Raw genomic sequence first — 17,521 nt, forward strand, 5'->3', positions numbered from 1 at the left:
TACTTAGCTACTTAGCTTCCTGAATTCTTTTGCAGATATTTATTGCCAACAGAGATTTGAAAGCATCTGTTAAAACATCTAGGAAGAGAAGGTAAAATAGTTTACTGACCTGAAATCAAGAAACATAAACTTCTGTTTATATGTTAAAGGCCTTCATCACTTTTCATGTCTCTAGAGGCTGGTGGACACCAGTGCTTTTTACAGCAGCACTGTCATCTGCAAAATATTTCATTCGACATGTTTCAAACCGAAACACCCTGACTCAGGCTCGTCGGAATATCTCTCATCATTATGACCTGGTAATTAATTATCAGCCCAAAGAATGTAGGGGATCAAAGATCAATACAAATTTAAGCCATCCTTATCATTGCCAGTTGCTATTATGTAAAATTTGGTTCCACTGTATGGATGATAAGTATTGTGGTGTTAATTTTTTTTTCCAGAGTAATGAACTCTTCTCACTCATTCTGGATGAGACAATGACATACTCATGTGCAATTTTCAAGGTTAGCTCTCAAACTTTTAAATGCTTCCCACTTTTTTCTTCGTATGTTAAGCTACATTTCTTGTTCTTTAAGCTCACTCCATGGTGATTTAGTTCTCTTTCATAATTCCTCTAGAGTGAGGATGAAGACCTAAAAGATGCACAGCTGAGAAAGATTTATGTTCTCATTAGAAAGGTAAGCCATCAACTAAGTAAAAATCTCTCCCCTTTACTATATAAATTTCAGGCATAATTTGATTCTGCTTCTATTCTATTCAGGCAAAAATTAGCAAGGAACATCACATTTTAGAGATTGGATTTGGTTGGGGAAGTTTTGCTGTGGAAGTTGTCAAGCAAACAGGATGCAAATATACTGGTATAACTCTCTCCGAGCAGCAACTGGAGTATGCACAGTTGAGAGTTGAGCAAGAAGGCCTTCAGGTATAGTACTTACAATGTCTTGGAGGCTCAAAATTTTCTAGATGATTGACATGAAGCTTACACTACAAATAATTGCTATAAACTGAGGCAAATGATAAAGCAACTAGGAAATTCTACTTCACAAGACCTTCTTCCATTTTCTGCTTCTAAACTGTAAGAGCTCCTGAACAAACTAGGTCGCAAGTCAAGCCAGAGAAGTTATGACACAAAATTAACTAAAATGCTTTTTGTATGATGCATTTCCACATTTGTCTTTAAAAGATTAACATGAGAATATGATCTGCTTAGCACTTGCAACCCAAATCTGAGCAACTTTAAAGCTAGAGTTATTTATTAATATTCAATTTAATGAAACTTGTTCACAGGATCAAATAACATTAATCCTATGTGACTATCGCCAAATCCCAAATAAGGACAAATATGACAGGATTGTAGCAATGTGAGTTTTATCCATCTACATCTTGACATATTGTATTACTCACTTCATGTCGAGCCAGTGTTACAATTGTACTAATTATCATTTTCAGGGGGATGATAGAACATGTTGGTCATGATTATGTACATGAATTCTTTACTTGCTGTGAATCTGCACTAACAGAAGATGGGCTTCTAGTTCTGCAGGTGATTGATCATAGTGAGCCTAATACGACTTTGTTATTTTTTTTCCCTTCTATTTCTTTCACTTCTCTGTTGCACTTGTTTCTTTATGCTGCTTTTCACCAGTGTTGGCTTGCTTTAGTTCATTTCAGTGCCAGACGGGAGTTATGACGAATACAGGCATAGCAACGGCTTCATAAAAGAGTATATATTCCCAGGTGGATGCTTGCTTTCACTAAGTCGAGTAACATCAGCCATGGCTGCTGCATCCAAACTATGGTAAGAAAGCATTGTTTGTGCTTATCAATCTTTCAAAAGCATTTCTTTCTCAAAGCATTTGATAAATGATATAAACGCAGTGTAGTGCACCTGGAAGAGATTGGAATTCATTACTATCAAACACTGAGATGTTGGCGGGAGAAATTCTTGAAAAATCAAAGGTAAAAGACCAAAATAAGTCTAGAACCTTCTATGATGAGTTAAAACCGTTCCCTTCATGGATCATTTGTAGCTTGATCAGTTGTAGATGCTGATAATTGACCATTAATAACCGTGTAGCCAAATTCGTTCTTTGGGATTCGATGACAAGTTCATCAGGACATGGGTATACTACTTTGACTACTGTGCTGCTGGATTCAAAACGCGCACAATAGGAGATTACCAGGTATTTCATAGGATAAAACCACCTCTCAAGCCATTTTCCTTTGTTTGTTTGGACATAAATGTGTTGATTACATAATCTTACCAATGTTTAAACAATAAAGGTTGATGACGTATAATCATAGTGGAAAGGAGGTGTGGTATGCGGATAGTAGTGCTCAGTGACAGTGATACTTGTAGGTAGCAAAGATTGAAACAATGTCTATATGTTTGTTGGACCAGTGGAAACAGAGTGGGAGTAGAGGTAGTTGTAATGGAAAAAGGGTGGATAAAAACTTAAAAACCTATGCTGATTTATTTTAACTATCTTGCCTAAAAGTTTTAAGTTATTAGAGATGGTGAAATTTTATTCACTTAATTGTAATTTCAACTCGATGCTTCAGGGAAAGCAATACATGTGGATAACAATCCGACATTACTAGGGACATGGACTAGAATATAGAGCCTAATTAAAAAGAATTGGGGCTACTTGATTTGCTTTTTTGTTTTTGTGAAGGGTAGAAACTTAAACTTGGGATCTGTCTGCTTTCATAGCAATAAGCAGTTTAAACATTTTTATTTATCAAATTATGTGTTCAACCATAAATGCATGCATTTATTCCATTTTTTAAGAGAAATCTTGAAATTGTCTTACCAAATTTGAGAAGGAATTAAAACATCTCAAAGGGTGCTTCTATTCTTGTAGATTGTATTCTCAAGGCCAGGCAATGTTGCAGTTTTTGATGATCCTTACAATGGTGTGCCTTGAGCTTATTAGAATTTCTTTATTTGGAACATTGGAACTTCCTTTTGGCAAATAAATTAGTTCCTCAAAATAGCAGGAAAAACATAATCAAGCCATATGTGTCATTGGTTCATACTTATGTGATTCTCTCATACTGTATTCAGTGAACTCTTTTCAGTAAACACTTAAAGTTATTCAAGGAATTTACTATATTTGAAATAAGAAAAGCAGATATTGATAATTTTGATTGTGAATTTAATTATCGCGAAGCTAATAAATTTTGCAGTCTTACCAGCCTAAAGAACGCTGTTAGCAACCGGTTAGCTTTTTTTTTTTTTTTCCCCCAATAACAATTGTGTTCAGCTTAACTTATGATTTCTTATATTTTCCACCAAGCCTACATGGTTTTTTTTAAATCCCATTTGTCGATATATTGAAATCTCCCCTTATGTTAACGGATTTCAATGATTTATATGTAAAAATAATTGGATTCGTCGTATTTATGCAGTTTAATTTTTGGCAAAAGGGACACAATTGAAATTCCTTTCCTCAACATAGCTCTACCCTTCTGATGTTATCTCTCTGGCAAAAAGACAAGATAAAAAAACAAAAACGTCTGTTGAATAGAATCAGAGCATTCAGTATCTTATTTTCTTTTTATTTCGCATTCAGTATCTTATTTTCTTTTTATTTCTTTCTTTTTGGAAAGGAAATGATAAGAGGCCATCTTGGTTAAACAAGCACTTCTTGTATATATTTTCTTTGTTGCCAACTGTTATTTTACATATTTAAGACACAACATTGACTTTGTTATAGAGGCGGATCCAAGATTTAAGACTTATGGGTTTCCATTTCCCGACAATCTCAAATAGATATACAACAATAACCAAAAAAAGAAACAGTACCTTATGTATATATTTCTCATAATTTATTTCTAACCATTTCGAAGGGTCATGAAATGGTTAGAAAAAATTATGAGAAATTGTATAACGATATAAGAAAAAGGGAAAAGGGTCAAAAATATTCCTCTACTTTGTTTTAATGGCTAAAAGAATCCTTTGAACTAATTTTGGGCCATTTATGCCTCTGCCGTTACGAGAGTTAACAAGTATAACCTTCATTTGACGAAAAATTCCCAAATTGATTCAAATAATCCGATTTCATAAAAAATAACTCATTCTCCTATTTTACCCGTCCCGACCTACCTCCTAAAATAACTCATTCTTCCTTCTCTCTCATATTTTCTCCTACAACTTTCAAGTTAGCCATTAAGGCTTTTGGAGGATATTTTTAGCCATTAAAACAAATGAGGAAGAAGAATGAACTAGCACCTCAGATTTTGGGGCTTCATACACAGTTAAAAGCACCCAACGGTTTCGAACCCTTTACAGGAGTAGAGCTTTAGCCAGCACCTTCTTTACCGTTGAACCAACAGCGAATCATGTTGTGGGTTCCTAGTGGAATATATTTTTCATTGGATTCCACAATATAAATATAGGGTCAGGGCAACGCTAGTGGGTTCCCGGAACCCCCACCAGACACTATGGATCCCCCCCGTTTTGGAGTATAACTTATAATTTGTTCTTTAATAATTATATTCAAAGACATCGTAATCAAACAGGACAAAGAGCAAATATAAAGTCTAATATTTTCTTGAAAAATTATATATGAGCATGGAAAACTCTTCACTGTTTACTTGCTATTAAAATCAAATCTATTCTTGATGTTGCGCTATCTAATTTCACGAGCCCTGCACTTTTCTAACCCAAAAATAAATTTTTGGAACCAAACTAACCCATTAAAAAAAAAAAAAAAAAGAACCTAAATAGGCTTTACGTACAGATTATGTGCGTAAAAGGACCAAAGTGTACATTTACACTTTAGTCCTTTCACGCAAAAATTACGTGCGGAAGTGTGGCCCCCCCCCCCAACACACACACACGACCTCCATTCTTTGGAAATCAAACTCAATTAAGCTTTTTTTCATACTTTGACCGAAAAATTAGCTGATGTTTCAAAACACCGTAATATAAATATTTTATATAGTAGAACTTAATATTTTTTTTCGTGTACAATAATATCGACTCATTACATCAAGTATACATATACATTTAGATCGTCGTTTTAGGTTGTAAGTGCTCCGAAGTAAGTTTGAAAACTTGTTATACATATACATTTAGATCGTCGTTATAGGGTTCTAATTAATTATGGACGTCGCACGAGTTATTATTAATCGACAATAAATACTAAAATAACTAATTATCATTAAAAAAATAATACCCAAAAATATATATAATATTAACATAAAATGTACATTTTATTTACAAATATACAATCTCCTAAGGCCTAAGGATCCTCCTAACCCCACCACCCTCACTATCATCAGATCCTCTCTCCTCCTAATACGAAGATGATTTATGGCATAATCACCATTTCTTCCCTTCTTCGGGCCTTGGGTGAAAACATGCTTCCCGTGGGAGATCACAGTGAGGTCTCCACCTCCGAGTAGCCTCGGTAGATGCCCAAGAGATGACTCAATCGGAGGGACCGGGACCACAAGGAGCAAAACGAACCCGAAATAACATATAAATAATTTAATTTAGATTTATCATAAACTAAACATGAAATAACATATAAACAATTATTTAATAAATTATTTCTTTGTAAAAAAAAAAACAAACTACGTGTCGACGGCCTCCCGAGATGGCCGATCGTAGGAGCTCTTTAGGCGAAAACCTCAACGATCTCCTGAGCGCTACTCGGAATCGTAGTCGGAGGTGGAGACGGTCAATGCGAACCGGCGTGGAGACGGTCCACAAAAAGCGAAGAACGAACCTATAATATATGTAAATAATTTATTTAGATTAATAAAATAATTAATTAATACATTATTTTATTGTAAAAAAACAAACTCGTGTATCGACGGCTCCCGAGACGGCATGTGAGAGGGCTCCCGAGCGGCCCATGGAACCGAGAGATGCATGGTGCCGAGTCCGACGTAGAACGAAGAAAAGTAGTCATCGAAAAATAATATCTAAGTCCTCATCTCCGTCTCCCATACGTAGATCACCAACGACACCGTGGAAATGATGACCAAGGATCATAAGGCGGGGACCATCTCTCGGTGTATATCCGTGCCTCTGCGTGAAGTCGACGGCCGGAAGAAGAAGTCGATGGCCACGGATTGTCGAGAAGACATCGGCGAGCCGCGTAGAGCACGACGGCTACATCGTCGAGCTCATCTACTAGATCTCTACCGGCCGACCACCTCCGGCCACTCGATCACCTCTCCGCCAACCCGACCACCCTCGCAGAACACCTGCACATCCTCATCACACACAATGCCACTGCGTGCTCGTGTGATATCAATGGTCGCGAAGATAGAACTATCCGTGCCGCATATGCCATTATCCCCGAGGTCGGTGGACTCCGTAAGGGGAATGCTCCCACGACGCATCATCGAGTCATCCGTAGTCACATATATTTGCAAATTTTTAAGAATTGAATAAATCCGTAAAGCAATACATAATAAGATGACGATTGAAGAAACTTACCGCCTCATACGCTCCCGAGAGTGACGTATCCTCGACCATCGGACGCGGCGTCGAGGGTTCGGGCAATCAAAGAGCGAGCGACATGTACGTACCACGTCATGTACTCACGTGGACCGGAGTGTCATGTACGACCGCCGCTAGTCGTGCGTCCTCGTGTTCCATGCACGGCTACTTCGCACGTACGCGCCCGCGACGCCGCACCGTCGATCGAACGCTCGTCCCCACTAGTGTACCGGGTGCACTCCCGTGTGGCGAGCGGGTATATTCTCGCACATGCCCAAACCGCCGTAATACGCGATCGGGCGCGTGATGCTCAACGATGTCCATATGGATCGATGGACACCGTGTGCCCACACGCGCTCACCACCCCTACAAAACGCCGGCCGACCCAAAATCTGATCATACGGCGTCCATATGAAAGCCTATAAAAGGAATTCGACTAGTTAACAATAAAAGACTAACAAAAATAATAAACTAATGTTAAATCAAAAAAAACTTACCTCGGAAGCCGTCATGCGGTCCTAACCGATCCCTAAACGGGAGAATGACATGGGCGCGTCTCCACACCTGCGGGTACGCCCTCGCGACCATCTCCGCGCGTATGGCATATCCTCGCAACATAGTCATCGTAGGGGTGCAACATGGGCCGAAAAGGTCTCAACCTAGTCCACACCCATATCCGTCATAGTCATCAAAAAAATTATTTATCGGTCGTCGTTTCGCAAAATATAGTTAGTGTTTTATCTACACACACTTAAATATATTACACGAAGAAGGGCTAAATGCGACGACCTCGACCCTCTCGCCCGAGAGGCTCGAATCAAATCCTCTGTACATGTAAGCCAAGACAGCGGCCCCCCAACTATAACATCCCAGCTAGTCTAGGTCTTCAATAAAGAGCAGATACCTAATGCTCATATCCGCACCCGACGTGTTCGGGAACATGATGCCCCCGAATACGATGAAGACATAAGCAAGCACGTCGGTCAACATCAACTCGAGGCGTCGCCTCGCCGATCGGATGCGCATGCGAGGCGCGAGCGAGCATGGAGAGAGGACCGCAACAACCGCTCCGTCCACGCATATCCCGCTGCAGGCTCGAAACCGGTGAGCTCCAGCCAACTCCCGGCGATACGAACATCTCGGAGGCTCCATTCTATACAATGCCTCGTACATCAATCCGGACCATAAATCACCTCGACATCTGCCGGGGTGACGGTAGCCTCACGGTGGAGAGATGAAATGTGTGGGTCTCTCGGGTCGCCGCTCAATCATGGGCGTCACTAGAGCCCTATCGATGCACAAGCGACCAACCTCGACGCACCCGTAGATACAGCCCCGACGTAGTATATATATGACGAGATGTGGGGGAATAGCCTCTAGAATATCCCATGCTAACTCCCCCGCACGGTACCACCACTGCGGGATACCGCGCATCCATACATGCCGGGACCTATGCTGCGTCGTAGATAAAGTACCTCTCGTTGTCGAAGGGTCCGGCTCCATGTGTGGTGTCCTATCTGCTTTAGGCATTTTAAATTAATCATTAATACATGAAGTGGATTAAAGTGGTATATTTTTTACGCATCTTAAATTAATCATTATTTTTTAAATTAATCTCTAATACGTAGTATTAGTTATGTAATCTTTTATCGAGAAATTATACAAAGGATTGAACCTAAACTAAGGATTTTCAATTTATAATTAGCAAATAAATAAATTAACAATTAAAGATATAAAGATTAATAATTAACAAATCAAAAAATTAACAATTAGCTAGCAAACAATTAGCATATAATTAATAAATAAATAATTAACTAACTAATCAAATAATAAAAAATTAATTATCATATAATTTTTAAATAAACAATTAACTAACTAATCAAATAATTAACAAATTATTAACAAATAAACAATTGGCTTAACAAAAACTAAATAAATAATTAGCTAGTCTAACAATTGAAATAACTAATCTAACAATTACCAAATACTAAATAAACAACTAAGAAACAATTAATAAATTAACAACAACTAAACAAATAAAAAAAATAAAAAAATGGGCTGAAAACAGCCCTTTTGCGCACAAAAAAAGTGCGTAATTTTTTTTTTTTTTGTCCATATCCACACAATAGTAATGCTTAGGTTAATAAATAAACAATTAAAAAATTAACAAATGAACAAAAAAAAAAGGGCCGTAAAACAACCCTTTTGCGCACAAAAAAAGTGCGTAAAAGTTTTTTTTTGTCCATATTCCCACAATAGTAATGCATAGGTTAATAATGTAATAGAAAAATCGTAGTAAAATACCCAGATTGAAGCTTTGATTTTGAGTTTGAATTGAATTATATGCCGCTTTATCATGTTAAAACTTATTCCTAGACTTTAATATATCACTTTTGGGTTGAAATCAACAAGAAAACGATGTTTTTGATCGCGTGAGACCTCGGAAAGGGACCTTTAATGGCAGATTTTTTATTTTTTTTTTTTTGAATTCGGGGCCGGTAAGAAGAAAGGCGATATATCTGGGCCTTTTACATACAGTTCGCAGCAAAAGACTTTGCTTTAAAACTACACTTTGGTCCTTTTTACACACAAAACCGCGTAAAGTTTATTTACGTTCTTTTTTTTTTTAATGGGTTATTTTAGCCCAAAAATTTATTTTTGGGTTACAAAAGTGTTGCCCCCCCTAATTTCACTCATCCTATGTTACTCCGTGGTCCAATTGTTCAGTCTAGGCATAAAATCTCACACTGTCAAGTATTAAGCTTTGATAAATACAATCTTTGACAATTCTTACCAGTCTCCTAAGATAAGTACAATCTTTGACAATTCTTACCAATCACTACTTGACATAACTTTTGAAGTTCGTGTTAGGTTCGGATTTCGGACCATCTTCTTAACAAGAGAAAAGTTAAATATTTGACTTGCCACATTTATACTATTTGGAAGAAATTAGTGGGCACATGTGTTAAGTCTCTTTTGCAATAAAAAATGGGCAATTTGTAATCTTTAATTTTTGTCCCTCAAATTATTTTGCCTCTCAAATTGGTGGTGTTTAATTTTTACCCTCTGCCTTTGCAAATTCTGCCTTAAGACAGAATTTCACAAGGCAGGATTCTGCCCATGCAAATGCCTTGCATGCAGAATTGTAAAGTTACGAGAGGGCAAAAAAGTTAAAGACCACCAATTTGAAAAGAAAACTTAAAACACCACCCCAAACGAAGGGCAATCCGAGCAAAAAAAAAAAAAAAAAAAAAGATAAAAAATGGATCTTTTGTTTTTAAAAAAAAAATGGGCAATTTGCAGGATTGTCCTTCGCTGGGAGTGGTCTTTAATTTTTGTCCCTCAAATTGTTGGTCTTTAATTTTTGCCCTTCTCTAAAAATCTCTTAGTTTCAGGTTAGAACCCTCGCTCAGTCAAAAATTTTAAAAAAATTCGCAAGGTAGAGTTTGGATTCGCAAGGTAGAGTTTGGATTCGCAAGGCAGAATTTTGGCCTGAAGGTAAAATTTTGCCTTAAGGCATAGTTTTGCCTTCAAAATTCTGCCTTAAGGTAGAGTTTTGTATGGGCAGACTTTGAGGCAAAACTCTGCCTTGCAAATCCAAACATTTGCCTTGCGAAAATTTCTTCTTTTTTTTTTTTTTACTGAGCTGGGGTTCGAACCCAGAACCTCGGGGTATTAGGCGAAGGCCAAAAATTAAAGACCACCAATTTGAAGGACAAAAATTAAAGACCACCCCAAATGAAGGGCAATCCGGGCCAAAAAACATCAACAACATAATTATAACCAGAGGTGGCAGATCCAAAATTATAACTCTATAGGTTCAACACTCGAATTTTTATTACTGAACAAGTCATCTTATTGAGTTATTATGGGTTCATAGTTCAATAATTTCAACAATTTCAATGCGTTTTACATTGAAAAACTAGGTTTAGGCTAAAAGTTATGGTTCAGTTGAACACATAACTATTACACTTATCTCCCGTTTGTGCCATAGATTTTGAGAGCATATTTTGAAGATTTGTTTATAACTTTTTGTTTGCCCATAAAATTTTGACAGACTTTGAAAACAATCTTCAAATTCCAAATTTTCGCTCAAACCTATTTTTGGACCAAGATCTATGTTTTGGCAATTTCAAAATGTCACGACCCAAATCTGACACTCAAGCCGTGACCAGCACCTGTCGAGCTTCTACCCATAAGGCGAACCCTCTAAGCTAATCATACGAAAATTAACGAATAAAATGAATAATACGCAATGCCTCATAATATAAAGAAAAGTGTGGAAGAGAAATACAAATACTGAGTCTTGCCCATAAACCCCATAAAATGTCTAAGTCATGGAACTGCCAGTCTGAATATAAAAGTACGAGACGTAGCTCGAAATACTACTAAGTCAACTAAAGAAGAAGAGGCTACCATGATCTAATGGTGGCTCACCTCGACTGAACTGGACTGAACGAAGCTGGAATGAATCAAGTATCGGCTACCTGGTCATCGTTAACCACACCTGCACACATACAATTGTCACGACCCGAACTACGGGCCATGACGGGTATACGGGGCTAACCACCGAACACCGCTCATTCTGTTACTTATCTACTCTCATCCATACTATATGCTCATAATCATAGAAATCTATTAACATTTGAAACATATTTACTTATATAAACGTAAGCCCTTCGGTTATCAAAATAATATCTATATACATGCACATACATGAGGGCTATGGGACCATACTACCCACACACGCGTATCTACGAGCCTCTACAGAGTACTGACATATGGACGGGACGGACCCCGTCATGCCCAATCATGAATATATACATATATGTACCAAAAGAATAATCAATAGCACCTCCGACAATGGAGTGCTCGCATTATTTACTCTATGGATCGGCCATCTCTTGCCTACCTGGGGCATGAACACGGCGTCAAAGAAAACGGACGTCACGAACATTGTCTTAGTATGTAAGGCAGAATGAAATAAGCATAGCAAGAATATCATAAGTTATGAGATGAGGATACAACCCGTGTTTCTTTTAGGCGTAGTACATTTCATATACATACATCATACATAAGTATATCATGTGCATTACCATAGCGTATTTCTTATCATATCACATATACATCATCATGCCATACATACATCGTCACATCAATCACACACCATCATGTCGTTAACCCGCGTCCGGGTAACCATCATATACCGCCCACTAGTGGTGTCATGCCCCGCCCTGGCTCGGTGGGAATCATAGCGACCCGCCTTAGTGACATGCCCGACCATCTAGGCACGGAAATCGGCATGCCACCCGCCTTACGGTGACATGCCGCCAATTAGGCGCGGTAATCACATCATCATCATATATCATGCATTTATCATCATACATATCATAGACTCATCACTATCATTCACTTCATGGACATATCATGGTTCTATCATAAGCATAACATCATTATACGTATATCATCAATTTATACCCTAGGACTTGAAAGCAACCATAACTATGTCGGGTGACGTAAGGTCGTAGACCCCCGATTACTTTATGGAGTAACCATAGTCGTCATATCTCACCTCGGAAGGACTACGTGCTACAGAAGAAGACATTAGGGGATCATAGTAACCATAATTAGCTTCGTAGACATTATATCGTGGTCTCTAGACTTAAGCTTAGCATTATCATCGTCGTATTCATATCGCATTTCTTGTCTCGTATGACCATTCATGAACATAGGCCTTTAGTCTTTTTAGAATGTAGGAAATTCACGAAGAGGAAGGAAAATCATGCATAAGATTCATGCCTTAGGAAGAAGGGTTAAGCCTCACATACCTTTGTCGCGTAACTATTCTATCGCTTGCTCGTTCTCCTTTAACGCGCTCGTTTATACCTTCAAGGCGGAATTCATGTCGTCATTAGCTAAACAATCATGAGAACGTACTTACTAAAGCTAGAGAAATTTGGGCAAAGATTTCCTTTGTTTATGCTACTTTCCGCCATATTCCATATCAACTCCCAACATTTATAACAACAATCACAATATTTCTAGCAACAATCGTCATTCATTTACATTATTGGCATTTCACAATTCTACTCCAATTCTCCAAAATCATGACCAAAGTCTATTGTCGCGTTCTTTCTCATACAATACTCATTTCATGTTCTAAACGTCATTTATAACGCATTTGTAACATCAACACAACCATTTTCATGATTCATTCCAACTACTATTCCACAATGACATTTTTCACCCATTTAAGACCCATTTTCTACACTCTTCTACCACCCATGTGTTTCAACTTACTAATACTTCAAATAACATAGAAAGGTCATGAAACTTACCTTAAATGATGAAGAAACAAGCCTTGGTTGGTAATACACCCTTTCCACCAAAACCCTATTTTCCTCTTTCGAGATTTCTTGGTTTGGATGACTTTAGAGGTTTCCTTCACTTGATTCACTCTAGTTCTTGTTGTTGATCTTGGATTTCTATTGATTTGTTATGATTGAAGTGTATGGAATATTCTAGAGAGGTCTTGAAGTGTGGAGGAGTGGGAGTGAAATGAAAATGAAATGAAAATGGTCCCTTATATTAATTCATCTTTCACTTTGGAAAAGATATACGGACCAACATACGGTCCGTATATTTTCTACGGGCCGTATGTCCGGCCGTAGATCCGGTCCGTTGAGTTATGGTATTTCGGGCTGGATCTACGGTTGACATACAAACGACCATACCTTTTATACGGCCGGTAGAAGGGCCGTAAGTTTGCCCATTTAGAGAATTGTTTCGTCGACTCGTTTGATCTCCGATCCTTATGGAACCTTCTTAACACTTGTTTATCACTTCAATACCAATCTAAGGGACATCATGACTCTTCCTTGGGGCATCATTCATACACCATTAACTCAACACTCAAAATTCTTATCCGATACACAACATATGACTCACTTTCCTTAACGACTTTCTTTTCCTTAACTCGAATGTCTCTAGAACCCTTAATTAGAATCATCAAATGCTATTTCTTACTTGTCCAACCCTCGTATACATCATACCCCTTGCTCGTCTATTCACTGTACACTAACGGGGAATTTTCCAAGGTGTAACAACAATATTAACAAGCGTGAGTCTAAAAGACCCAGCAAGATCGCCGCACTCTCGACATCCCCTGGGCAAAATAACCGATAATGCATAAAAGCAATTATACAAGACAAGTATATTAAATATATACAAACACCGAAGCTAAAGTCGAAATCATGAAGCAAAAAATAAGTAAAACATGAAATACTCTAAATCCGAATCAAGTGCTCGTGGACATAGTACGTATTTGTCTATGTCTTACCCCGTCTTCCGGAGTAGGGCATTATTTACCCCCATCTTACCCGACAAGCAATACATGAAATACACCGAATCTGAATCTATGCTCACGGGACATAGTACGTATTTGTCTATGTCTTACCCCGTCTTTCGGAGAGGATATTATTTATCCCCCATCTTACCCGAACAAGCAATACATAAAATACACTGAATCTGAATCTATGCTCATGGGACATAATACGTATTTGTCTATGTCTTACCCCGTCTTCCGGAGAAGGCATTATTTACCCCCATCTTACCCGAGTCACTTAAAATTCTAGCATCTATCTCTCACCGAACATCAATGGGACCTATGGAAGTATGTCCCTCTGAAGATATAATAGGCGGAACATACATCCAATCAATACCACTTCTAAACTTTACATTTATATAAATAGTATCTATTTAAGCGAAATTACGCTAAAGGAGTCATACGGTCATTACTTTAGAAATTTGGAAATTATCTAATTCAGATCATGCTTGCCCACTCACACGAACTAAATGGTTTAAATGCATACATACAACATAAACCATATGCTTTTTATGAAAAGCAAGTAAACTAAGAGTTTAAGTCTCAACTTGCCTTATAACCGAAACGCAACCTCTCTTGAAGTGTCAAATCCTTTCAAACAGTCTCTAATAGCCTCAATCTATTGAATACCATAAAATAAACGGTCCAAATTAGTCTAAGAAAACTAATCCTATAAATTTAGGTTTAGAACTAAATCTCAACATTCTATATCTTGATTCCATAATTCTTTTAAAAAGTGAAATTTGCATCTCAAAATCATTAACAAATAATTATATAATTTACTTATATATGCATGTGTTCTAATCCCAACATCCCAAAATAAATAATATTTATGGAGCACACAGAAAGAAAACAAAAAAGAAAGAAAGAAAGAAAGAAACAAAATGAGCAAAGAAACAAAAATGAGCAACTACATGGTTGCACGTGAATTGCATAAAAGAAAATTTTCACAATTTGAACCCAACTCTCTCTACCAATCCCACAACTCTTTATAATAGACAAAATCCCTTGCAACGTGATTTCTTAAATATCAAAGTCAAACAACATACTATGTACCTAATCTTCTAACTTTGGAAAAAAATTCACCGTGTTGGCAGTTTTACAGTAATCGTTATGCTCTCTGTCCGTCTATTTTTCTCCTTTTAGGTTAGAAGTAAGTTAATAATTTTTCTTGTATTTTCCCTCTATCCCTTGAAAATATAACGTGCACAGTGACCAGAGTAGTGGGCTTGGCCCCCTCACTAAGTTAACTAATTCATGCACCTTTCATATACAATATCGAATAAATATGATATTTCTAATAATAAATCTGCATATATATTATACGAATATATAATTATCCGCTTCGATATAAAATCCGCTAAAATCAAATAAGGAAGTCATTCTAGACACTTCAAAAAATATCGGGTTGTTACATAAAACTTTTAAAAACAACCCCAAACTTTTGTACTTTATAAAAAGCCCCATCTATTTATGACCCAACTAATTAAATATATTATGTTCCTTTATTAAAGTCGTATCTACAATATTTTCATAATTAATGCAGTCTCTTTTATAAAGTGAAATAGCTAAGGTGGCCCAAACAGTAGAAGAAGAAACACTTGGAAAATTTGTTTTGTCAATTATAAAAATCCGTTATGAAGATAAAAATGGATATTGTACTGTAATTTGAAATGTAGTAGTTAATAAGTGCGCTATTAGCGGTTGTTATTGAAATATCATGTCTTGCATAATTTGAGATTAGAAAGTATGTATGTTTTGTATGGTTGGTATTCTTAATAGTTTTTAGAATTTATGGGTATAAGTAATGTTTCATGTTTTTTTCAAAACAAGAAGTAAAATATGTTTTGAAAAACTATGGTCAAATATATTTTTAAAACTTAAAAAACTTTACCCAAATTAAGTTTTTTTATTTTTATTTATTTTTATTTATTTTTTTGGTAATCTATGGCCAAATGCTACCTTAATAGCATACACGAGGTGAAAAAACAAAAAAATAAAAAGATAAAGCAGACAAAATTGGACTTTTCCTTGTTCGTGATTTGGTACTTGGAACTCTAATTTACCAAGTGTGATAATAGGTTTTCATTAAGCCACGTTGCTCCTAAAGTCCCATGCAAAAAGACAGACAAATATGTGGTTCAAAAAAGAGTGTGCGCTTTTGTGTTTTCATGTTTCTGTTTTCTTTTCACCTCCTTTTTTCGGGTTTCATCTTCCTCTATTATTCGGTCAAGTTGGACAAACTCGAAATTAATGACTTTTCAAAATGCATGTGTTGCTAATTTTAAAACTCAAGTTGTCCGTATAAATTCTGAAGCTTACAGATTTAGCGCAGTCAAGATGTTATAATCTATACTAGTTGTATTGAAGGCCGGGCTCATGATATAAAAATAGTAATTTTAATTAAGAAAATATAACTTGTGTCACATTTTCCTACTGCATAATTAAGTTAATCTAATGATACATTAATCATTTCTTGTCTATAAGTCTTTAAAATTATTAAAGGTTCTTAGTCACAAATTGAATATTTTTTAAAGAAAAAATTATTTATGAGGAAGGAATTTTGGAAGGAGAATACCAAGGGTTGTGGTGAAGTAAGCCCGTTATTTTCGTTCATCCTTAATCAAGAAAGGATCGGTGATTTTAAGACGGCGGCGGTACTATTATCTTAACATAAACGTCAACAAAAAAAAATTAATGACGGGCCGAGGGATAACATCGTGTTTAACCGATCACTAATAGCATAAGCAAATGCGTAAATATAAGATATAGGTCAAATATGTGTAATAAATAAAATTTAACACGGTGAAAAATGAAAGAGATAACTCGTGGCTAAGTTGCGTACAATATGCGGTGACAAAGTGCAGTTCGAATCCCAAGGGCGCTTATTTAATGCTAATTGTTTTCCTAAAAATAGGCTCACAAAAATAATTAAAAATGACATTCGGGTTCGATCCCATGATGTAAGGGAAGCAACAGTTTCAACCAACGTGCCTCAAAGACACTTTCGTTTGTTAGAGTGCACAATTAAATATATACTAATTTCTCAAGGTATATACATAATTTTTTCCGAAGGGTGGGAGTGCACTTTCATGTAGGTCCGCCTCTGACCAAGAGGTCTCGAGTTCGAGCCCCCTTGGGTACGGAGTCACCATTTTAGAGAGTGCTTTTCCCCCCAATGTGGAACCACCCGGCATGAATCCTGATTTAGTCGGGCCCTAATGTGGATACCAGACATCGGATGGGAAACCAAAAAAAAAAGTTTGGAAGGAGAACAAGTAGAAACAAAGGAACGCAGAAATTCAATATTCTATAAAGTAACATGATTTAAAGTATGAAAATAATTGTGATCGGTGAGGATCATAAATTGGAAAACACTAGCATTTTTATGAATTTGTGTGCAGATAATTTTTTTTAGTATACATGGAAATAATTATTTTGGTATTTATTAAGTTTTAGTTTCACTCATAATTTTATGTGACAAGGTTTTATGCTATTTAAATGTGACGATTTAAACTTAATTTTAAACGAAATTAAGGGAAAAACAAATCCATAAAATGAACCTCAATAATCAATTTAATTCTTCATTTATATTTTTTGTGCTTAAAAATATTCACTCTTAGTTAACCAAACAAGAGATTTTTTTTTTAAAAGATTGTGTTGACTGATAATAC

General features: G+C 36.7%; 1 protein-coding gene across 6 annotated transcripts in view; it reads left to right on the plus strand.

Moving 5' to 3' along the window:
- Positions 1 to 17,521, plus strand: part of LOC132036253 (uncharacterized) — a 131,623-nt gene that overhangs the window by 85,595 nt on the left and 28,507 nt on the right. Inside the window, exons 14-24 of one of the 6 annotated variants that reach the window (XM_059427066.1) lie at positions 36 to 91; positions 176 to 299; positions 444 to 506; positions 621 to 680; positions 764 to 925; positions 1,291 to 1,364; positions 1,453 to 1,546; positions 1,665 to 1,801; positions 1,882 to 1,962; positions 2,081 to 2,186; positions 2,868 to 3,147. The exons of the other annotated variants lie outside the window; for them this stretch is intronic. Coding sequence (XP_059283049.1) covers positions 36 to 91; positions 176 to 299; positions 444 to 506; positions 621 to 680; positions 764 to 925; positions 1,291 to 1,364; positions 1,453 to 1,546; positions 1,665 to 1,801; positions 1,882 to 1,962; positions 2,081 to 2,186; positions 2,868 to 2,930 — 1,020 coding nt within the window. The 3' untranslated portion in view covers positions 2,931 to 3,147. Of the gene's footprint in view, positions 1 to 35; positions 92 to 175; positions 300 to 443; positions 507 to 620; positions 681 to 763; positions 926 to 1,290; positions 1,365 to 1,452; positions 1,547 to 1,664; positions 1,802 to 1,881; positions 1,963 to 2,080; positions 2,187 to 2,867; positions 3,148 to 17,521 lie in introns of those variants that run through there. 6 annotated transcript variants of the gene reach the window in all.

Source organism: Lycium ferocissimum, chromosome 1, assembly GCF_029784015.1.
Source record: "Lycium ferocissimum isolate CSIRO_LF1 chromosome 1, AGI_CSIRO_Lferr_CH_V1, whole genome shotgun sequence".
NCBI classification, from domain to species: Eukaryota; Viridiplantae; Streptophyta; class Magnoliopsida; order Solanales; family Solanaceae; genus Lycium; species Lycium ferocissimum.